Below are 23466 nucleotides of genomic sequence, written 5' to 3'. Positions count from 1 at the left end.
TTCAAATGGTTCGTTTTCGTCTTTCGTTTCTTATTTCAACAAAAGCACTCACAGAGTGAAGTAAAGTTTTAGATCAGTAAAGCAACAACTAAACTGAACTTTCTAAAGCATTTCCTATATTTCATTCTAATGCGTCACTTTAAAATCTTATCCAAGTTTAGCATACTCCATAAATCAGTGCATGCATCAGTATATTATGCATATTCTATCGAAAGACATACAAAGAAATTAAAACAGATGGCGCCACACAAACGTCTGTAGGTGTGTTTCTCCCATCAAAGCCACATTGGGCGATCGAACTTCCCTTTTAATTCCGCAGACTTACTTCTGTCCCACCAGAGGACGCAAACTTCTGATCGGTAGTTATTGATAATTAACATACGGAATAAAAAAACATTTTGTGCTAAATGTGTATTAATAACGTTCAAAATCAAATTTCGATACACGTGATGGGCATCGTACAGAGATCCCATTGTGTAACTTTTCGCTTAACAACAAACACTCAAATCAATAAGTATCAGTCAGATTCAGGTAATTAAACAAATAAATATGTTCAAGTTATTTTAATTTTTCACAAATATTCATATGCATCACGAAAAAACCTTCCAAGGTTATGTGATTATAATATCGTTTTCATTTCTCTCCCGACAAAGAAAGGATTTCTTTTTCTAAAACATTTAAACAGAGTAAGCAATGTTTGCCCGGCATGGCCAAGTGTGTTAAGGCGTTCGACCCGTAAACCGAGGGTCGCGGATTTGAATCAAAGTCGCACCAAACATGCTCACCCTTTCAGCCGTGGGGGCGTTATAATGTAACAGTCAATCCCACTATTCGTTGGTAAAAGACTAGCCCAAGAGTTGGCGGTGGGTGGTGATGACTAGCTGCCTTTCCTCTAATCTTACACTGCAAAATTAGGGACGGCGAGCGCAGATAGCCCCCGCGTAGCTTTGCACGAAATTCAAAACGAACAAAAAAACGAACGTGAACAATGCTTTCCAGGTGAAGTATAGAAAATAGTACTTCTATAGCGTAAGGATACATTTCAAAGACAGTGACGGTCAAATCTCAATTATCGGACAGACAAGAGTGGCCCAGGAGTTAGCAGTGGGTGCTGTTGGTTAGCTAATTTCCCTTTAGTCTGTCAGTCCAATATAGAGAACGACTATATGAACCCTTATGTAGTGTTGCATAAACATTTTCAATAAATAAACAAGCAGATAAATTATGTGTTATCTACTGATAACTATGTGGCAAAAAAAAGAATGTAGTGCATGATTTTGATTTAAAACTTGTGAATTTAATACAGTTCTTTGGTTATTTTGTATTTAGTATTTCATAGCCACCAAAATTATACCTCTGCTTGGATTCTAAGTTCACGCACCACGTGGTATATTTCTAAATTTTTCACTGATTGAAGGTTTGGTGTTTCTTTGAGTAACATTAAAAGAGCATTTGGAATATCATTCCTTTAAAAAAAATCGTTAAGTTCAGTCAAGTGGTAATATAAAGAAAAAATTCAATGGTTGCAAACTGAAATCGAATTTTCGACCCGGATGACACCTTATTCGCGCGTGCGTTAAGCAACTGGGAAGAGCAGGTTTTAAATCAAATGGTGTAATAGATTGTTGCTTTTATAAAGCAGCCGAAAGTGTAGAGCGTGTTTATGGAAATCATATCTACGATATTATCCTCTTCAATTCTTAGTCTAGCACGCTAACCACCAGGCTGCGCGCAGTTTGACTAGATTGGAACTTTTCTATTTGGGGCAATATATAAAAGACATGCCCTAGTGTCAACGCTATGAACTAACTTCACTATAAAATCATTCTTAAAACCTAAACGTTAAATTTAAGTAAAGAGAACAAGGAAAATTCTTAATAATATAAATTATACAAATGTTTCTTCGAGTATTTTGTTAATAAGCACAACATGCAGCACACTATTTGTGCTGGTAGAATAATAATAATAATAATAATAATAAATTTATTAAGCAATAAATTAGACACAAAAAATCAAATATCAATATAAAACCATCAACAAAGAGTTAACTCGTCCTGTGATGGTTAAACACATAATAATGTAAAATCAAAACTTACAAAATCAATATAAAGTTCCCAGAATATTATAATCAGTATTTAAGATCCATTGTTTTAAGTATTTCTTTTGATTAACACGATTAATAGAAGATCTTATACTATAAGGAATAAAATTATGAATACGAGGTGCCAAATAAAGATATTGATGAAGTGTAACTGTTTTACGTGGTGTGGGTACATTAATTGGAAAAAAAGATTGAAGTCGTGTAAAATATGAAGTGACTTTAAAAGGCCTATTAAAAGAAACATGCAATGTAGATAAAGCTAAAAAATATAAATAAAGTTTATCATATGAAAGTGGGGAGTTAAATTTACTGAAATCGGTATCAAGCCTATGAGTAAAATAAGAGAGAAAACACTTTTTTGCAACTTGTGAATAGGAATTAAAAAAGTCTTATATGTGCCACCCCAAATTGAAATACAATATTGTAAGAAAGATTGAAAGAGAGCATAATATACACTTAACAAAATATGATAAGGAGCACAATGACTAAGTTCAAAAATTAGCATAGAACTATATTTTAATTTATTAACTAAAGAATTAATATGAAATTGCCAATTTAATTTTCGATCTAAAATAATTCCTAAATATTTAACAGAGGAAACTTGAGTCAATTTGGGACACTTACAATTAGGGTAAGTATAACAATCACTAGAATGATAAAAAATAGAAGGAAAAGCTGGAATGACACCATAAAGGTTAAACTGAAGAAGAAAAGATTTAGATATATTTAAGGATAAGTCATTATAGAAAAGCCAATTTTAATTTTATTAAGATCACTAGAAATAATGGCTTCATTAATTAGATTTGGCTTACTATAAACAACAGCAATATCATCGGCATAGGCTTGGATATCTCCAAAAAACTGTTGGTAAAGAATATCATTTATATAAATGAGAAATAATAAAGGGCCCAGAACAGAACCTTGTGGTACTCCAACATTAATTGTAAGCGGTAATAGCGGTAAGATTTTGTACTACAACGCTAAAATCCGGAATCCTAATCCCCAAAGTAGACGCAGCAGATAGTATTTCATCCAAAACGAAATTTCGTGCAAAGTGATTTAAAATAGACTATGTATAACATTAATTGTAATCACAAATATATATATATATATTCCTGATGTTCTAAAAACACGTAGATCAAAGAAAGTCCTACAATAGTGACAATAATAATACCACTATAATATATTATTGTGTTAACATGAATTTCTGGGTTATAGATTTCTCGTTTTAGTTGGTGCGACCTCCACGCCAAAGTATTTTTTATTGTATTGTTGATATGCATCTCACAAAAAAGGTCTTGGAGCCTAGTTGTAGTTAGGAGTGAATCATCACAATGGACAATATGCCAAGTGACCCCTTAGGGACTGAACTAGAATTGTTTGTGATATAATTTCTAAAGTTTAACTCAGAGGTGTGAAACTCGTTTTAGTATAATGTGTTTGACCCTCTGTAGGTTTGTTCATACGTGTCTTCAAATATCGAACAACGATTAAAAGCAGTTGAAATGTCAGAGAAATCGGGTTAAAATTGTTCCGTCAGAAAGGGAAACTGTTTGATATTAGAAACCTTAAACCATATTTTTGGTCAGAATCATAACTTCACAGGTACCTTATTTAAGTACCATAGATGTTCTTTCTATGATCACTGCGATGAATTGGCAGTAAGTGTCCGGACTTACAACGCTACATTCCAAAATTCGATTCCCCATGGAGCGAATAACATTTAGTTCTCAGTAGCTTTTCATGTTTTGAAATAAGAATTTTGACTCTCATATTTTCAAAAATACAGCAACAATATACAAGCAAAAATGTCCATAAGCACCATTATATAGAAACTATTTTAAACAATCGTGTTGTTGAGAATACAGATTTGGAACGAATTCCCTCAGCTGCAGGTAGGCGGCGCCAGTAAACACATCACGAAGCTCTTCTGTGGGGTAGGTGTATATATATCAGGCTTAGAAGGTACGAGAGAGACTGTCGAATAGACAAGAACTATGGACAAACGTTATCACAAGGGTAGGAAATCTGGTGTTCTGTGTCCACCACAACAGGTGATACACGAGTGAGGTTTATTATCAGGTTTATTAATCTCATGGTCTGGCCTGGCATAAATATTTAAAACAAATGATTTTCTTAATGTTAAGTAACTCCCCCTAGTGTCATATAATACGTCTGGGTATAATACCATACATGGGATTTTGTATTTTTAATTTTTTTTTCTCATTTTCTTCTACTTATTTGTTTCAACAAAACGTGAATTGAAGGACGTAGAAGTTTTGTTTGTTTATAAATTTTGCGCAAAGCTATTTGAGGGCTACCTGCGCTAGCCGTCCGTAATTCTGCAGTGTAAGAGTAGAGGGAAGGCAGCTAGCCATCACCATCCACCACCAACTCCTGGGTTACTCTTTTACCAACGAATAGCGGGATTGACTGTCACTTTATAACGCCCACACGGCTGTAAGGGTTAGTATATTTGGTGCGACGGGGATTCGAACCCGTGGTTTACGAGTCGAACGCCTTAACCCACCTGGCCATGCCGGACCTTATAGAGATTTTCTTTTCAACTAAAGTAAGTTGATATAAGCCAGTAAGTTTCGTTTGAAAACATTTAGTTAAGTATAATGGTGAAAGTGGAAGAAAGTTTATTATTCCTGTCATGAACTTGTACTTCGTGTTTTATAATTAATTTATGACTCCACTGTTATCATGCAATACACTCCAGTACATGTAAAATGATTCTTTGACATCAATTTGTTTGGAACAAAAATTCACAAGCGTTTTGGTTGCTTCTTGTGGCATAGTTTATCATACTAGACTTGTTCATTGAGGAAACCAGTCTTCCCAGTAGCTCGGTGGTATGTCTGCGGACTTACAATGCTTGAAAACAAGTTTAGATTCTAAATGTGGGCTAATAGCCTGGTTGAGAAAATATTTTATATAGAAGAGCGAACAACGTTTCGACCTTCTTTGGTCATCGTCAGGTTCACAAAGAAAGAGGTAACTGACCGAAAGCTGACCACATATTTCGAAGGGGTTGTGTAAATGAGTGTCGGAAGTGGAGGGCGGTGTTCGATGTTTGAAGGCCTGGCATGGCCAAGCGCGTAAGGCGTGCGACTCGTAATCCGAGGGTCGCGGGTTCGCGCCCGCGTTGCGCTAAACATGCTCGCTCTCCCAGCCGTGGGGGTGTATAATGTGACGGTCAATCCCACTATTCGTTGGTAAAAGAGTAGCCCAAGAGTTGGCGGTGGGTGGTGATGACTAGCTGCCTTCCCTCTAGTCTTACACTGCTAAATTAGGGACGGCTAGCACAGATAACCCTCGAGTAGCTTTGTGCGAAATTCCAAAAACAAAAAACAACGATGTTTGAATATAATTATATCTATATTAATATAGGTATAAAAGCGTTCCTTTACACTGACAAACACCACACCAACATTATTTATAAAATACAATTTGATAACTGCCACGACTTCTATATTGAGAAACAAGTAGAAAAATGGAAACCAGATTCAAAGAACATAAAAGTCACCTTCACACGTTTTCGAACACTGCAAGTCAAATAAACACAACATAACCATAGAAAACACTCAAATGTTAAATAAAGAAGCAAACAAACGGAAAATTAAAGAAACCTTACTTATACAACAACTTAAACCCAAAATAAACTTCAGCCGTGGGGGCGTTATAATGTGCGGTCAATCCCACTATTCGTTGGTAAAAGAGTAGCCCAAGAGTTGGCGGTGCATGGTGATGACTAGCTGCCTTCCCTCGAGTCTTACACTGCTAAATTACGGACGGCTAGCACAGACAGCCCGCGAGTAGATTTGTGAGAAATCCAAAACAAACAAACAATACAGTGGATGGTGGTTCAGAGTTATATTAGTTATTTTGCATAACTGGTTGGGCCCCTTCACTCTAGTATTACTTGTCTGCTACACTACTAATTAATTCCTTACCTTCATATTTGGGGCTGGAATGCCAATTTCAGGAGGTACGTTTATCTTACTTACCCCATATGGTGATATATTATTACTTTGATTTCTTCTTCTTTACTTTGGAGAGCAGTCATTTTCCCACAGTTGTTTGCTGGTAGTAAAGGGTGATATAGATGTGGGTCGTCATGGGCTCGAACACCCACATCTCGCTGTCCTAATTTCAACTGATTTTGATTATTTTATTGCTCTTGAATTTCTTCATGTGACACTGGAGAGTGGAGGTTAAAACTGACATTCAGTGCTTCCAACCACAATGTGGTTTCTACGTCATCTGACAGTGTTTCCAACTACAATGTAGTTTCTACGTCATCAGTCACCTTCAAAATCTAGACTACAGTTTATATATCACATTATAGCCTGTATCCTGGGGATCCTTTTAATTGGTGCAGCGTCTTTGATTTTTGTTCGGATTTATTTTTGTGTTTATTACAAATATATGTTATACAATATATTAATTACAGAAATGTAAGCTGATTTGTTATCGATAAGTGTTATACCTATGAAACGTTATAAATGCAAAACTATGCCATGAAAATTAAATGTAGAACTGTTTGTTTATTTTTGTTTAAAGTTAGCTACACAAATACACAATGGGCTATCTGTGGCTGCCCATCACGCTTACCTAAACTTATTTTCTAGCATTATAAGTCCACAGAAATATAGAAGTGAGAGCCATTGAGTCATTGTTTAAGTAACACATATTAACACATACCTGCATAAAAGATAGTGGAGTTTTACATAAGTAAAAAAAAAATAACGTATTTAAAAATGTAAAATATGCCATATATCTGAAGTCTTATTTTTTAATAGAGTAAAACTACATTTACTGAAATCATAGTGTGTTGTTGTTTTCAATCATAAGATACTTTTAAAGTGACTCTAAGAGCGAAAACTATAAATCTAGTGTTATAACATGAAAAGATCAATGTTGACACTTCGTCTTGTGGTGATGGCATCACTTCTAGCAGCTCGCCCTCTGACATTAGTGACATGATCATGTTATGCTGCCTGATAACATCCTCGTTTTGGAAAAACATGGGTTTTCATATTAAGTATTTGAAAAAAATTTGATATTAAATTTGGTTATTACTCCAAGTTGTATATTAATTAATTTAATTTTGCATATCACATACATATCCATCACCTAATTAATTTATTAATATTTAATTAAATAAAGTACTACTTAGATATTAATTGAGAATTTGCACTTAAACATATATTAATCACATTATTAATTAATCTCTAATCAATAAATCTCCCACAGTAACACCAACCTACCTCCTGGTATTGCCCATTGGCAGATAGTACATGTCCAGCAAGATCTGCTCACATCTCTGATGATTCCTGGGCAATGAACATAACTAGTGGATCTATCCGCTATCTTCTTTGCTCTTAGGTGTTCTTGCACAGTCAACTCGTGAATTTGTTCCATCAGTTGAGTCCTGTATTCTGTTGTTATGATTTGCTACACTTTCCCAGTATACTTTCTCTGTTTGATTTGGTACAACAATTCCTTCTAATATTCTGCTCCATAAGTGCTTTACCCCTTTGTCTTCTCCTCGATTTTTCCTTATTAATTGTCACAAAGATGGTGCAGTGAAAAGTGTTTCTTTTACGCTTCCTTCAATTCCTGCAAACCTACCTTCGTGATATCACCTTTTGACCTTTGTAAGATCTTCGTGTTATGTTTGCTCTTATTTTTTTGAGTTCTATTGGTGACTGCCAGTGCTTCTTCGTTTATATATATATATGTTTTTCATAGATATAGTCTTTGATAGGTCTGATATAGCACTCCCTTTTGTTTCTCTATTATGTTGGTACCATCTCCTTTGTCTTCTGTTAAATTTTCTCCCAGGTATTGTCCCAAAGTTTCTGCAATGGAGGGACTTTCTTTTATGATTCCTTCAGTTCCCACAAACCTGCATTCTGGATGTCCCCTTTTTGACACTTGTAAGGTCTTAGTGTCTTGCTTGCTCTTCTTTTCTTGACCACTAGTGGTGACCACCAATGGTTCATCAATCTTCTTTCGGTCTGGTATCTGAGATTCTACTAACTGGTATGTTTTAAACAATTTGGTCAAATATGGATGTTTTATACTGTTGTCTCCAGGTCTCCCACATAATATAGTGCATTTATCTTTATTTTCTTATGGGACACTTTCTCTTTGTCCCATCAATAAGTACACACACACACTCACATGTGCAGTTTGCCTCTCATTTGGTCATAATATAGTAAACTGGTTCTCACTACTGCAAACAATTTCTTGTAGGCACTTCACTCTTAAGTCCCCAACATATTCTTCACTCACTGGCATGTTGTGATTTGCTGGTACTTCTGAATATCTGTAACATGCTCCAATCACTATTGGCACTGTTGATCCATTTGTTAACTTAAGTTGATTGTTAATCGTGTACTGATTAACCATGGAAATGGAACTTCCTTCTCATGGTATATCTGGCATCTTCTCTTTCTTTTGGCAGCAGCATCTATGCTGACAGTCAAACTTTCTAGTTTCTTAACAACACCATCTATATAAGTTGCTAAAGCAGCTTTATACTGAGATTTCTGCTGTTGCTTGTTAGTAATGGACTTCCATTCCTTCGCAACGTTACATATTTTATTAATAATATTTTTTTATCCATTTGTCTGTTAACCCCATGTAACCTTTGGTAGACTCCTGTTTCTAGTCAACTACCAGTTTTTGTTTTAAATAATAATCTCTTCAAAATAAGACAAACGTATGTACAAAAATTATTTACACCATGAAATATCACAGTTGTATCCAAAACTCTAAATAATTAATCTTTATTTTCAAATATCCACTTGGGCTGATTCAATTACTTAAGAATATAATTGACAATATAAACTATTTTTCTCAGAGTACTATTACTAAATTATTCACTCAGTAAGTACCCCATGGGTTACAACAGTTATATCATAACTTTAAAAAATTGTCTACTTCTCATCAAAATCCTCAGAGAATGGTCCAATTAATATAGATCCCCCTTTTACAATACGAATTATTATATTTATTAAACTTTGAAACTAACTTTATCATATCGCTCGATATGGTTAATTATTCTCACACCAGCTAACTTCACGTTTTCTCTCATTGACTAATTTTCTGAGAAAAGAATAATTTTCTCAATCTAGCTCACAGTGGGTTGGTAGTCCATATATTTATAAATTGTTCATTGAGGCCTCAAAATTTCTGCAAACTACGCAGTGACGTTTGAGTGTAACAATACAAACTTGAGATAACATCAAAAATACAGTAACTTGGCGTAAATAATTGACTCACACAATGTACGACTCTTACCACGTTGGACCCGGATGGCTAAGCGTGTTAAGGCGTGCGACTAGTAATCTGAGGGTCGCGGGTTCGCATCTCCGTCGCGCCAAACATGTTCGCTCTTTCAGCCGTGGGGCGTTATAATGTGATGGTCAATTCCACTGTTCATTGGTAAAAGAGTAGCCCAAGAGTTGGCGGTGGGTGGTGATGGCTAGCTGCCTTCCCTCTCGTCTTACACTACTAAATTAGGGACGGCTAGCACAAAGCTACTCGAGGGCTATCAACGTGGTAAGTTTGTTTGTTTGCCACGTAATACAACCAAACTTAAGTAATCACTTTCAACACTCTTGCTATTTTTAATCATTAAATATTAACTCACCAAATAAAGTGAATAATAACTCTTAAAGTAAACAGTTTTGTATATCAAAAAATATTAATTACTAATTTGAAATCATTCTTTCCCCAACTTGTGTGTCTACAGTGAAGTTATAATTTATAAAGCTTCTGTAATAAATGATCATTTTCTTTGAAACAAACATAGATTTTTAAAGCGATAAAAAAGGCAATTTTTAAATACTTTATAACTTTTTATTTTCTATTTACATAGATTTTTTTTTATCGATGTGAAGTTTGTGAAAATTCGGGACAAGAAAATATAAATCGAGTTCCACTGCCTCTTATTAGTGAAGAAAATCGTCCGATCATCGAAGTTCTTCTGTTGTTGTCTTGCATCTGGCTTTCTAATTCAGTTAAACACTGGTCAAACAATTCTTGTGGATCTAAATATGTTTCAGGAGCTTACGTTTCTCAATTTGTCTATCTACTCTAATCCTCAGAACCCTCTGACTCTGATGATTTCCTTTCGTTAAACAAATCTCGCAGTTCTTTGAAGTAAAGAGGTCTCATTGATTTATGTTTCGTAAATTTGTTGTAACGTCTGCAATGTGAAGGTACCTTATTCCTTTCAGTTAACAGAGTTTCCGATATATATGAGATTATTGATTGATAATAATGAGGCTCTGTTGGTATAAAATATTTTGAATGTCATCCTTCAAGACTCGTGATAATGTTTGTTATTTTACTTGAGGCATTACTATTTTGAATGTCCTTCCTATGGGTAAAAACATTCGGCTTTGTTTCTTTCTAAAAATAACAAGAATCAGAATAGGTTGATGTTAGTTATCATTATATAGAATTACCTCCTGGAAATTAATACAATGAAACTACCGATAACTGGGCTATATAAATTTAGTGGATATCAATTCAAATACGTTTTCGAACTACACTTTTTATTGAAATATCCAAAAATTTGAAATAACTGATTGACTCTATAAATTGATTTCTAATACGTGAAAAGGAAAGGTAATGTTTATCTTATGCATATCGAAATATTTGCAACTTTACTTCGGGGAAAACTCTGTAGAAAGTATGATAGGTCTCCAGTACTAAACAGAACAAAATGTAAACAATTACTGACAAGCGTTATTAAAATTTGAGAATTTCAAAATAATCAAACTAAAAAAGAAATTGAAATAAGTAAACTTTGGTACTAACAACTATACTTGTGAGAATGATAAATTGCGTGATGTATATTTTAATTTAGTTGCTGCAATTATCGAGAATTTCACTCTACGTTGTTTTCGTTGGTTTTTATCAGAAAACTTCAAAACGGACTATCTGTGTCTGCTCACCAAAATTTTTTACCTATAAAACTAAAACCAAACACCGTTATACACTTAAAACTAAAACCAAACAACGTTTTACACTTAAAACTAAAACCAAACAACGTTTTACACTTAAAACTAAAACCAAACACCTTTTTACACGTAAAACTACAACCAAACAACTTTTTACCCTTAAAACTATAACAAACCAACGTTTTACACCAGAAACTAAAACCAAACAAAGTTTTACACTTAATACAAAATCCAAACAATTTTTACACTTAAAACTATAACAAAAAACTTTTTACACTTAAAACTGAAACCAAACAAAGTTTTTTAGATGCAAAAGAAACGATATATGCGAACGTTGTTCGCTCTTCTATGTAAAATATTTTCTCAACCCAAACGAGCCGTTTTTGCATATAAATTTCTCAACAAGTGGGTTTCTCGACATCACTGATTATTATTTAGTTTTGTGTCTAGTTTGCAGGTTGTAAGTACTAAAGTGGGGGAGAAACTGAGGTTTTACCACCAGACCTGGTGTGGTTGACAGAACCTAGTGTAGCTAGTAAGTAATTGTTTTTTCTCACTCATAATTAGCATTTGTATTCGGAAGTAAATCAGATAATACAAAATGATCGTAAACCTCTAGAAAACTGAGTAAGTATGAAAGGTTAACATGAGTGTTTGGTGGTTTAGAATAGGTGCCCAAAAACACCTTAACATTTCTGTAAATAAAGGATGCAAGATAAACTAACTTTCCATGAAATCCATAACTTATTTTGCCCTGCAGCACTAAAGAGTCATAAAAACTAAACAGGTGGTGAACAAACTATACAGTCTGTTTCATTTTCATAGCATCCATATCAGCTAGTACAATATTTCCCGTAGCGTGGGGCACTCCACCCTCATCTCAGGGAGGCATAAATGATCTGTGAAGGGGCACAATAATGCATAGTTAAGTGTTTATATATTTTTTTATTAATGAAAATAATAATTAATTACAACAATACATATAATGTTTTAATATGTATCTGTGAATTATATCTAATCACATAACTTTCCCTTATCTAAAAAAATGGTGGCACATGAAATCATGTTTCGTGCATAAAGAGTGATGACAAAAGTTTGGAAAATACTTTACTAGTACATCTATATCTATACATATTGGAAAATACTTGACCAGTACATCTGTATCTATACATATTGGAAAATACTTGACCAGTACATCTGTATCTATACATATTTTTGCAAAATCAAAAATGAGAGTGGCCAACATTAGTGAACTTACATTGTAAAAACCTTTGGTTCTACACACCTTATTAGGCCAAACTGAAATACAGATTGCTAGATTACCTCAAAGTTATATTTAACTATGTAATACCCAGGCACATCAAACCTGTGCAACCATTGTGTGGTTTGTTACATTGAATTGTTTAAAAAAGAAAGCCATTGGATGAAGTGGTTTGAAACTGCAGAATTTCTTTCTGCGAAGAAAATGTTTTGTGTATGTGATATTTATATGAACTTACAGCTTTGAAATGTGGAAAATATTTGTTGTGATACATTTTATTTTCTGTTTTTTGTCCTCTTACACTGTCTTAAAATTTTCCTATACTATTTCACAAAACTATATTGTTGTCCTTAATTTGAAAAATAATATACACAGCTTCACAGTTTTCTATCACTGGAATACAATAAAAATAACTCAAGTTTTAAACAAACCAATTTTTTGAAGATTTTAAACCTAAAAGTTTCATTTGATACATGTAATAATTTTAAATCCTGTTTATATTCACTGTTTTTTAAATATTTTTAGCAGTTTTCTTTACCAATTCAAGCAGTCACTTAATCTAATATGAACTAGTGCAAACAAGGCTTAACACAAAGGCCTAACAGCAATACAAAAATTCATTTTTTTCAACAAAACCTTTTTTCCATTTCATACTGTAACATAATACTCCAAATAAAGTTTCAGAGGATAGAGCAAGCTTTAAAAATAAATCAGTATTATATTATTAAAATGAAACATTGTATATTTCACATCAGTGTTGTTTTGTACAACTAAGCCTAAAGTTACATCTGAACTAGAGATTGTTGTAGCCTAGTTGAGTATCTTAACTTTAAAATTTGTTTTCTGTAAATTAGGTCTCGTGGCAGGTCTTAACCAAGCTATACATGATCGAAAAGTTGGAAAAGTTGTACCTCCATGGGTCGCTCATAAGAAAAGTAAAGAAGCGTACCAGTGGAAGGATATTGCATCTCGTACTGAAGTAGTGTACAACAAAATCATACAAGACCCTGTGCACAGTCTTGGTACTAAACTTAGCTGGTACATGCTCCTTCTTATAGAAACTGTTCTTCATATTTCTAGAGATTGCAGCTAAGACTTATCCAGCTTGAAAATATAATAAATAAACATGTCAAATACTTTTTATGAATTATACTGAACATTTTTCAGTACCTTTAGCATTATGCAATCACCTTCCTCTGTGCCTACACTATTGTTATTTGTACAAAGCAATGTGATACTATTTGAATAAAAATACCTTCCCATATTTATCATACTGAACATTACCACAGTACTGGTTATGGCTATTGGAAAACTACCAAGTAAATAAATTGTAAGTTTCATACTGTATTCGACTGTGCACAATTTTAGGTATTGGTTCCTTTAAAAGTAAAGTCCTAACACCTTCTGTTTTGTCACTAGTCAGTCATTATTGTTGAAGAGGTGTGAAATAAGTGATTCATCAGAGCACATTCTATTCATATTTTCTCATCTTATGATTGAATAAATAGAGAGTTACAAACAGCTCATGTACCAATTGAATAGTAAGTAATGACAAGCAGCTCATGTACCAGTTGAATAGTAAGTAATGACAAGCAGCTCATGTACCAGTTGAATAGTAAGTAATGACAAGCAGCTCACGTACCAGTTGAATAGTGAACAGTTACACAAACAGCTCATGTTCCAGTTGAATAGTAAACAGTTACACAAACAGCTCATGTTCCAGTTAAATAGTGAACAGTTACACAAACAGCTCATGTTCCAGTTAAATAGTAAACAGTTACAAACAACTCATGTACCAGTTGGATAGTAAACAGTTACAAACAACTCATGTACCAGGTGCATAGTAAACAGTTACAAGCAACTCATGTTCCAGTATAATAATAAAGGGGAATAAGAATCTCGTGTCTTGTTATTTGGATAGTTTCAAAAATTATTATGATACTGAAAAAGATGTATTTATTAGTTTACAATGTAGGTTAAATGTTGTTGTTTTTATAATTAATTTGATTTCAACTATTTTGTATCAAAACACACCAAGTAATGTATATTTCCACAAGTTAAGGATCGATTTTTACTAGTATTAGCCTATAAGGTTTTATATAATAGAAAAAAAGTGTTTCTATTTTATTGTTATCTGACGTTAAGTTTACGTTGGTATAAAAACTATTATTTCTTCCCTCTTCCACAGGTATCGACAAATTGGTGCAGTTGGAGGACTTTTTTTTGCTCTACTTCTTGTAGCGGAACATTTATTATTTTTGTTATCTCAGTGGTTTAAACCAGAAGAGGTAAATACCCTTATTGCTATGTTCATGTATCAGAACATCTGTTTGTTATTGTAGACTTTTTAGTCCATTAATGTTTGTTTTCTTTACTAATAAGACAGTAGCATATAGTGACTACAGTAACATATAGTGTGTAGAATTCAGAGAGAATATAAACATATACACACACATAAATACAGCATAAAACCATTTAAACAACAGAAATTATTATGTAAAGTATGCATGTATTAAGCAGACAGAGATATAATGTTAAAATATTGTGCAAAGAAATATTTCTATAAAAAAGCCCATATGATCTTGTTATACTTAAAAACATACACAACACACAGGAAAACGTGTTGCATTACTGCCATATTTTTTTTTATAAATTAGATGTCCATATTCTTATTCAACTGTGTTGGCATAGGAACAACTTGTTTTAAACCTAGTTTTCTTACTGCTTTTTCAAGTGGTACAGTACATTAAAATTTGATTCTTTTTAATGTTAACAGTATTGCTTACTATGCTATCAGCCAGTTTTAATCATGCTTCCATTTGTAATATTATTTAGTTAATGAATTACAGAGATGATATACACCTAATTTATAGTGTATATTCTGATATATTTGTTAATTGTTTATACTTTGTATGTAATAAAATTTGTTCTCTACATTAGTATGCATTTGTTTCAGTATGTTTCACAATTCAGTACAGATTGTTTTATTAATTTACACATGCCCAACTTTCCTGCCTTTGTTCTACCTTCACAACTTTTTTACATTATCTTTCTACCACCCATATCCTCTCTTAAGCTTTTCATCAAAACCTTGAGGGATTTTGGGGGATATCCTGTCCCTTCTTTATTGTATGTTGGCTTATTTCTTGTCTTTGGCTCTATCTCTGCATATGTAGTTTTTCTGTTGTTGGGTCCGTCTAGACTGTGATGCAACCTTAACTCATACATGTTTACCATCATCTTATCTTAGGTATTTACATATGGCCCACTTCTGTGGTAATACATACTGGACACAATCTCTGAGTCTTTTTGAATCATGAACTGCAGCAGTACAACAACAGTCTGTTATGTCTCAGTCAGAGCCAAGTACAGCACCTATAACAATTTCTCTTCCCACTTTTCCCAACACTTACTTGTTCCTTCTCCTTGAGGTCCTCATCTCATCGTATTCTTTGACAATGCACATCACATCATCTTGTGGATTCTAATCTGGTGAGAGCTTGGCTTACCAATTTTCTTCATTACTGGCATCCTTTCAACATGGAACATTAAAGTCTTCAAGTTTTATTGGAAGGATTCATAATCCCATTTTTTCCTTCCTCCAGTGTCTCCTATTCCCATTTTCTTTCCTCCATATTGGAATCTCATGGCCAGGCAGTGTCTGTTGGAGGTGGTTCAGAAACTATTATCTCAGCAGGACATTGAATCTATTATATATCTTTCACCTAGTTTTATTCAAGACTCTTTGTTGTTCTTAAGAAAACCAGGACTGGAAGCCTATCATCAATTCGTCTTTCCTCAATTACTTTGTTCAACTGTCCAATTTTACTGTTTCTTACCTGACAGTAGGCATTTTCTCTGGGCTTATGAATGACAGGTATTGATGTCACTAGTGTTTATCTCCACATCCCTATATCCCAATGGTCTCATCAGTATCTTCAGTTCGTCCATCACATGGTGTTTTGTTCCCTTCTCTTCAAGCTTGCCCCTTATGTTTTTTGTCAGGAGGTCAGAGCTTTTATTCACTATCTTCATGCTTTGGAGTTGTGATTGAGCCATTATATGGATTATTGGCTTCTTTTATCTCCTTCCAAACTGAAGTTTGCTAACCATACCCACCAGCTTCTTCTAGTGACTGCTCAGATGGACATTTTACCTGTAGACTTCAGGATAGTAGATAAAGTTAAGAGATTTATCAAGATTTTACCAACACAAGTACTTTATAAAGAAGTTAATGGATTTATCGTCAAGTTTATATCAACACAAGTACTTTATAAGGAAGTTAATGGATTTATCATCAAATTTATATCAACACAAGTACTTTATAAAGAAGTTAGTGGACTTATCATCAAATTTTTGTCAAATAAATTACTTTATTTCTCTTGTGTAGCTTTTTCTCCATGTCATGTCCACAAGAAAGGGACTTTGTTTATTGTTTTTATAATTTAGGTATTTCTGTATTGTTACGTTTAATGACAGGTCCTTTGCATTAAGAGATTAGAATCTAGATAACATAAGATTTTGATCTGTTTACAGGATATTGACAAAGCTGGAGATAGTACAAAGAAGTTCTAGTCTCATAGATCAGTACACAGTAAGAGATGACCTCTCTAGCAGATATTGTAAGTCAGCATTTGTTGTTATTTGGTACTCCTTGTGTTGTTCTGTTGTTAACTTGTACATACCACATTTGTTTTCTACAGATCTAAAAACATAACAGCAAGGAAACTTCACTGAACGTAAATAAGCTCTATTAATTTACATTCACAGTAGTCAAGTGCATGAAGTAACAGTACATTTCTGTAGATTTTCTAAGTGTCATATTCTTAAGATAAAACAATGCAACTTCTTTTGTTAATAAATACTGAACTCGTGAAAATCATTAAGATAATGAAAATGACATTCAAGATCATTTTGTCTTTTTTTTTTATAAAGTATTGAAACTTACATATTTATACTTAAGGTAACAGGCCTGCAACTTTCTGTCATTCTCTTCTGTCATCAATTTGTCTGTTTTGAATTTTGCACAAAGCTACTCAAGGATTACCTGTGCTAGCCTTATCTAATTTAGCAGTATAAGACTAGAGGGAAGGCAGCTAGTCATCATCACCCACTGCCAACTTTTGGGCTACTCTTTTACCAAAGAATAGTGGGATTGACAATAACTTTATAATGCTCCCATAGCTGGAACTATGGTGCAACTCGGATTCAAACCTGCGACCCTAAGGTTACAAGTCGAACGCCTTAACCCACCTGGCCATGTTGGGCCCTGTATTCAGTTAATAACACTAAAACTTACTGTTTGTCTGGGTGTTGAAACATTTCCTACAACCTTGTTTAATATACATTTTTAAAACTTTTTTCAATATGTTATTTGTGTAGTTTTAATTTAAGACAACAATCAGCGTGGTTGTTTTTAGGAAAAATTCCTTTCAAGTAAAACATGATGTATTTTTATATATTTAAAAACGGCTGGTATGAGTTGAGAAAATTTTTATGTAGAGGGGCAAACAACGTTTTGACCTTCTTCTGTCTCTGTCAGGTTCACAAAGAAAGAAAGAGGTAACTGACCGATAGCTGACCACATGTTTGAAGGGGGTTGTGTAATTGAGTGTAGGAATGTAGAGGGTGTGCTTGATGTTTGATTATATTTATTAATACAGTTTATGTATAAAGGTGTTCCTTTGTATTGGTATTCATGTTGTACTTTTATACAGTAATGTTAACCCTAAAAAGAATGGCAATATTTTTCATATATGCTTCCATGTTGTTGTTTTTTTTTAGTATGTACCATCAGTAATGATCACAGATATGATTATATTTTGCTACAAATATAATTGATATTTAAGCTTTCCAGTAAAGACACCTAAGTGATACACTTGTTATTGTCTTTGACTGTTTAATGAATGTTTGAGATAAAGATTTTACTTGAAGCCAGTCTCTCTCTTTGCTTCAACTTCAGTCAAGGTTAGAGAATTTAGAATTTTGCTCTAGAGTACATTTCCTGGTGAACCTCCTGTTATTCTGCCAGTTACTCAATAGAAAACTGGTAAAATACCACATTTCATCACATTCTCTAAGTTATTATTATTGACATTAGGTGGTGAATTACATGTTTTTTTTATTGTTGTTGTTTTTGTTTTGTTTTCTGTGGATAAGTAAAACTGTGTTTTTGGAAAAAACGACTGTACAACCTTATTCTGTAACCTTCTAGTTCCCAGACCTCTTTGAATCTAATAATTAGATGACTTGCCAATAATAAAATAGAAATACTTTGTGTACAGCTTTACATTCTTCCTCCTGTTAAATTCTTGACACAGATTTCTTTCAACTTACTATTGGAAGGTTCTTTGTGTATGTGTGTTTTCTATTAGCAAAGCCACATCGAGCTATCTGCTGAGCCAACCGAGAGGAATCGAAACCCTTATTTTAGCATTGTAAATCCTCTGTACCATTGGGAGGCAGGTTCTTTGTCTTCATTTTCTTGTAGAAGTTACTTTTGTCATGGAGAAAACAAAATTTTCGAGATGCATCATTCTCTTCAGGAGTAGTTGGGAGGTTATCGTAATATAACGGTAGATTTGAATTCTTTGAATTTTTTCCCTTGTACACTATTCTGTTGAATATTTTAAAAAATCAAAACATTTAATAAACTCTGTTTCCAGTTGCTTTTTGTTTAAAGAGAATGTGCTGTTTGATCGTGGTTTTTCCATTTTCAAAATACATGGTTCATCCACATAACTGACTTTTAATAATTCTCTCATCAGTATTTTCTTCCTTTCAAAAGATGTTTGAACTGGCTAAACATAGGTACACATTTCATTTCCTTGTATGAAACAGTGTTTTATTGTAAAAATTGTTTGCACTTGTTCTACCTTTTTTTATGAACCTTCTTGAAAGTAGTGTATAAGAATTGTCTACACGTTCACGCACTTGTTCCACCTTTTTTTGTGAACATTCTTGAAAGTAGTGTATAAGAATTGTCTACACATTCACGCACTTGTTCCACCTGTTTTTGCCAACCTTCTTGAAAGTAGTGTATAAGAATTGTCTACACGTTCACTCATTTGTTCCACCTTTTTTTGTGAACCTTCTTGAAAGTAGCATAAAAGAATTGTCTACACATTTGTTCCACTTTTTTTTGTGGCCTTTATAAATTTATCCTGGAAAGGAAAATTATGTTACTTTCCCATCACAACTCCAATTTCTTTTACACTAGCCACAGTTAACTTTTCTGATAGTAACACTAGTACCTGCTTACATAAATTAAGGAAAACATTTTAAGTCCTTTATTTGATCATTTGAATTATACAAGTGTAATAAGCCCTCATAAGATACAGTTAAAGTTTAACACTCTTTGTAATTACAAAACAAATAATCTCATAGATGCATTTTTGGTCAAAGAAGACTAAAATCTCATGGCAACAAATAACAGCAGCACTAAACTTAGCAGTAAGTGATACCCAAATACAAGACTGTTTTTCAAATACTGGTTTTAATAAAGTCAGTAGTCTTAATTAAGAATGAAATTTCAAATAATATGTAGTTGTTTAGTTATTAAGCATTATTTGGTAGCTACATAACATAATTTCTGGTTACAAGTAACATATTGGCTCAGAACATATTTTCAGCATAAGTAACAGTAATTTGTAACAAAATCTGATATTTCTGGGACCATTTTATCTGTTCAGCTTGGTAGCTTCATGGTTTATGTTTTTTTATTTAAAGTCTCAGTAATTTCATTATTCCTATCTTTGATGGGATTGTTTTGTTTTAGGGTAATGTGCTAGACTATGGATATAGAATTATTCAGTTACTTTGTCTTTCAATTTATTTAATTTTACAGGAACTTTGAAACAAGTGCATCACTTTGGAACATATTTCGAATTCTGACATAGTTAAAGAAGAGAACTGAAGTTTCATGGTGAAAATAAATAAAGTGAATCTGTTAATAATCTTTCAAACTGGTTAACAGACACAAGAAGACACCAAGATAGGAATGTACTTCAGGACTATCTGTACCTCTTTCAAGGGTGTTTAATTAGTTACCATAATCCAGAAGTGACAAAATATCTGAAGCATCTGTCTGACTTCATGTATGCATAAGGATGTATATTTAGTTTACTTTCTGCATGAGTATGTAATAACTTATACTACAAGTTACTAGTAATCTTTCTTCCTGAGTTTCAATCAAATGAAATCCATTACAATACCACAAGGTGTCTCCTGTTCTTTAAGCAGTGGGTGTGTTACAAAAGAAGCAGTCAATCCCTAAGCACAGGAGGTGGGAGAAGTAGTGGTTTGCTATCTTCTCTCTGATAAGTAGCTCAAAATTAAAGATTGTGGCAGATAGTTTCAGTAGCTTTTGCCATAAATACAAAATACTGTTAATGATTGTTTATCTTTGAGTAAAGGTTTGGTTTACACTTAAAGTAAGTGACTTATAAGCTGCTACTTTATACAAATTCCATAAAGACATTTTGTAAACATAAACAATTACCACTTCCCCACCTACATTTTCTACAATGTGTAGTCGTATTTGTTTTCTTCTGATAAGTTCAACTGCTGATGTCCTGTGCATGTCCAGTCATATCTAACAATGATGTCAGTGATGGTGTAAAGTTCAAAAATACAGAAATGTACATAAGTATCTGTACTAGCCTGACTCAGTTTTTTTTTTTCAATCACACAATAGATACATTTCACAACAGTTAAATATAGCTAAAGATCAAATTGTAGAGTCTTGAGTATCAATTTCAATTAGAGAATGTTTTGGTAAAACTGTACTTAAAGATTGGTTTAATGTTATACTTAATTGTTGCTTACTTCATGAATGAACCAGAATACTTGTTACTAATAACTATAACACAGGTTTGACATGGAGGTGTAATTGTAATGAATTTCCACAGCCAAGAAAATTGTATCTGTAAGACATAATGGGGTTGCTAATAACATTGTGCTAACAAGTATCAAAAGTCCAATGCTCACTGAAATTTTGAAACACTGTTCAGCATAAAATGCTTTAGTATTTGTTTAAGTTGCATAATTGATTATCTTGCATAGTATAACTGAAGTATTCTGCTTTCATACAATATTTGCATAACTTAAGTATCTTTCTTCATCATTGTACGTGTTACCGTTGTAACTATGGCTTCTTTAGGGTATTTGTTATGACACCGCTAAATGAACAGTTAACAACTTTGATTTCATTAGGGTATTTGATATGAAGCCACTACATTAACAGTTGACAACTTTGATTTCAGTAAGGTATTTGTTGTGACATCTCTGAGCGAGATTAACAGTGGCTACCGTATTATGTTGGTTGGCTGTTTATGTAAATTTCTGTTTGTTAAACGGTGTGTTACCTGTGGATTATCGATTAATGTATATGTTTGAGAGACTGTCATGTATTATGTTTATTCAAACATATAACAATAGAAAATCAGAAAAACCAACTTCAGTCATTATCTCTTTCACTGCAAAGTCCGACTGCAGTCGATCCTACGACTTTGTGACATTTGCGACACTCGTCAAATTTTTATATTGTCTTTTTTATTCATCAGGTAGGAGCACTTTAGGGCAAATGCATAGCTTCCACTTAATAAGCCTTAGATGTTTATCTTGGAATATTTACTTATTCATGAATCTGATCACGTGATTAGTATTGTTTCCGGGATGCAGAAAAAGGGAAGAATGTTGTCAACAAAGTTTCCAAGATGGCTTCGTGTAGGTGTTCATCATTCACTGCAGCTCAAGTTTTGTAAATAACTCAGCAAGATTCAGACTCAAGGAGTGACTGCTTTGAGTACGAAAGCTCAGAAGAAGACTCGGAAAACAATGGTGAAGAAAGTAAATTAAGCAAAGCAAATTGAAAGTAACCAAGATAGTAGAGACAGTTAAAACCACGAGGGGCGTTGTTCCACTACAAGGGGAAGGTCGGTGAAATCACAGGGAAGGGCCCGAGGAAACAGTTCAGGAATTCCACCCCAAGTACAGTCCCAATCTCTGCCTGAACCCTAACCATCGACCATTTCAGAACAGGATCTCAGTGGGAAACACTGGAAGAAATGGAAATGTTTGAACAAGATTGATTACCCAACTATGTATGTTCCAAACAAACTAGGAAAATGTGATGTTTATATGCTCATTTGTAATGAAGATATAATTTTTTTTTATGTAACGCACTCCTATTTACAGTACTAACACGCAAAAACAATGTGACAACCAGCATGAGATAATAATAATACGTTGACAGCAAGAGAGTTAACCAACAAGGTTCCAAGCTCAGGATCTTACATACAACCTCTTTAGTGACTGTAACAAATTATACAGTTCTAATATTCTTGGAGAGTTATTCCTATGAAACTGGTATGAGGACATACCAATGAACACCAATTACAGAAAAAATAAAATCTAGTGATATTAAAAGTTTACATAACTAAGTGTGTGGACCTAGACATTAAGTTATTTCACACTCTTCTTTATAAGGAATTACTAAATAAACTTTTATTTTTGAATGAACGTAAATAACACAATCATTTACTTTTCTCTTACAAACAACATTAATTTGGCAAAAATATTATTGTTTTGGAATCTCAATTATTGGCGAAAGAGACAAAGCGTTAGTTTAATTATCCGAGCAGTATGTGTAAAAGTTTTCTTTTGAATATCGCGCAAAGCTACACGAGGCTATCTGTGCTAGCCGTCCCTAATTTAACAGTGTAAGACTACAGGGAAGGCAGCCAGTCATCACCACCCACTGCCAACTCTTGGGCTACTCTTTTACCAACGAATATGGGATTGACCGTCACATTATAATGCCCCAAGGATGAAAGGGCGAGCATGTTTTGTGCAACGGTGATTCGAATCCGCGACCCTCAGATTATGAGTCATGTATAAAGGAAATTAAAAACATTTTGCAACAAATTAATGCTAATGGTATTTCACTATCGTAAACTCAGATGTATGAAGTGTAATTAACTTTATAAAAGTAAGTTGTAAGTCACAGCAGTAAGCATACGAACCTTTAAAGGTAAAATCCGGAATTTGATTCCTCAAGGTGGACTGTGTAACTAAAATATCACTCATACTTATTGTAATCTTTGAAATATAAACCT

At 33.6% G+C, this 23466-nt stretch overlaps 1 protein-coding gene and 1 long non-coding RNA gene across 3 annotated transcripts in view; one reads left to right on the top strand and one right to left on the bottom strand.

Moving 5' to 3' along the window:
- Nucleotides 1–11922: 11922 nt before the first annotated feature.
- LOC143243363 (uncharacterized) lies at nucleotides 11923–21001 on the top strand. 2 transcript variants are annotated; one of them, XR_013024337.1, is made up of 6 exons: nucleotides 11923–12012; nucleotides 13204–13387; nucleotides 14538–14637; nucleotides 16886–16971; nucleotides 18724–18924; nucleotides 20196–21001. XR_013024337.1 is itself a non-coding variant. In XM_076487236.1 (5 exons), exons 1-4 carry the CDS (start codon nucleotides 12006–12008, stop codon nucleotides 16922–16924), a joined length of 330 nt encoding a protein of 109 aa, XP_076343351.1. In that variant the 5' UTR covers nucleotides 11927–12005; the 3' UTR covers nucleotides 16925–16971; nucleotides 20196–21001. The 2 variants fall into 2 exon arrangements, 1 of the variants encoding a protein (XP_076343351.1); XM_076487236.1 differs by lacking the exon at nucleotides 18724–18924 and having other exon boundaries at nucleotides 11927–12012.
- The window catches only part of LOC143243365 (uncharacterized), a 68388-nt gene continuing 64392 nt past the window's right edge, over nucleotides 19471–23466 (bottom strand). Inside the window, exon 5 of the long non-coding RNA XR_013024366.1 lies at nucleotides 19471–19512. This is a non-coding gene — a long non-coding RNA (uncharacterized LOC143243365). The remainder of the gene's footprint in view (nucleotides 19513–23466) is intronic.

This window comes from Tachypleus tridentatus, unplaced genomic scaffold (genome assembly GCF_004210375.1).
Source record: "Tachypleus tridentatus isolate NWPU-2018 unplaced genomic scaffold, ASM421037v1 Hic_cluster_2, whole genome shotgun sequence".
Classification (NCBI taxonomy): Eukaryota; Metazoa; Arthropoda; class Merostomata; order Xiphosura; family Limulidae; genus Tachypleus; species Tachypleus tridentatus.
Note: the sequence above shows the minus strand (reverse complement) of the source record. Positions and strands in the feature narration are given on the sequence as shown.

Coding starts and splice junctions, on each gene's coding strand:
- LOC143243363 (XM_076487236.1), top strand. Junction 13,388..14,537: donor CTTGGTACTAAACTTAGCTG/GTACATGCTCCT, acceptor CCTCTTCCACAG/GTATCGACAAATTGGTGCAG. Junction 14,638..16,885: donor AGTGGTTTAAACCAGAAGAG/GTAAATACCCTT, acceptor ATCTGTTTACAG/GATATTGACAAAGCTGGAGA.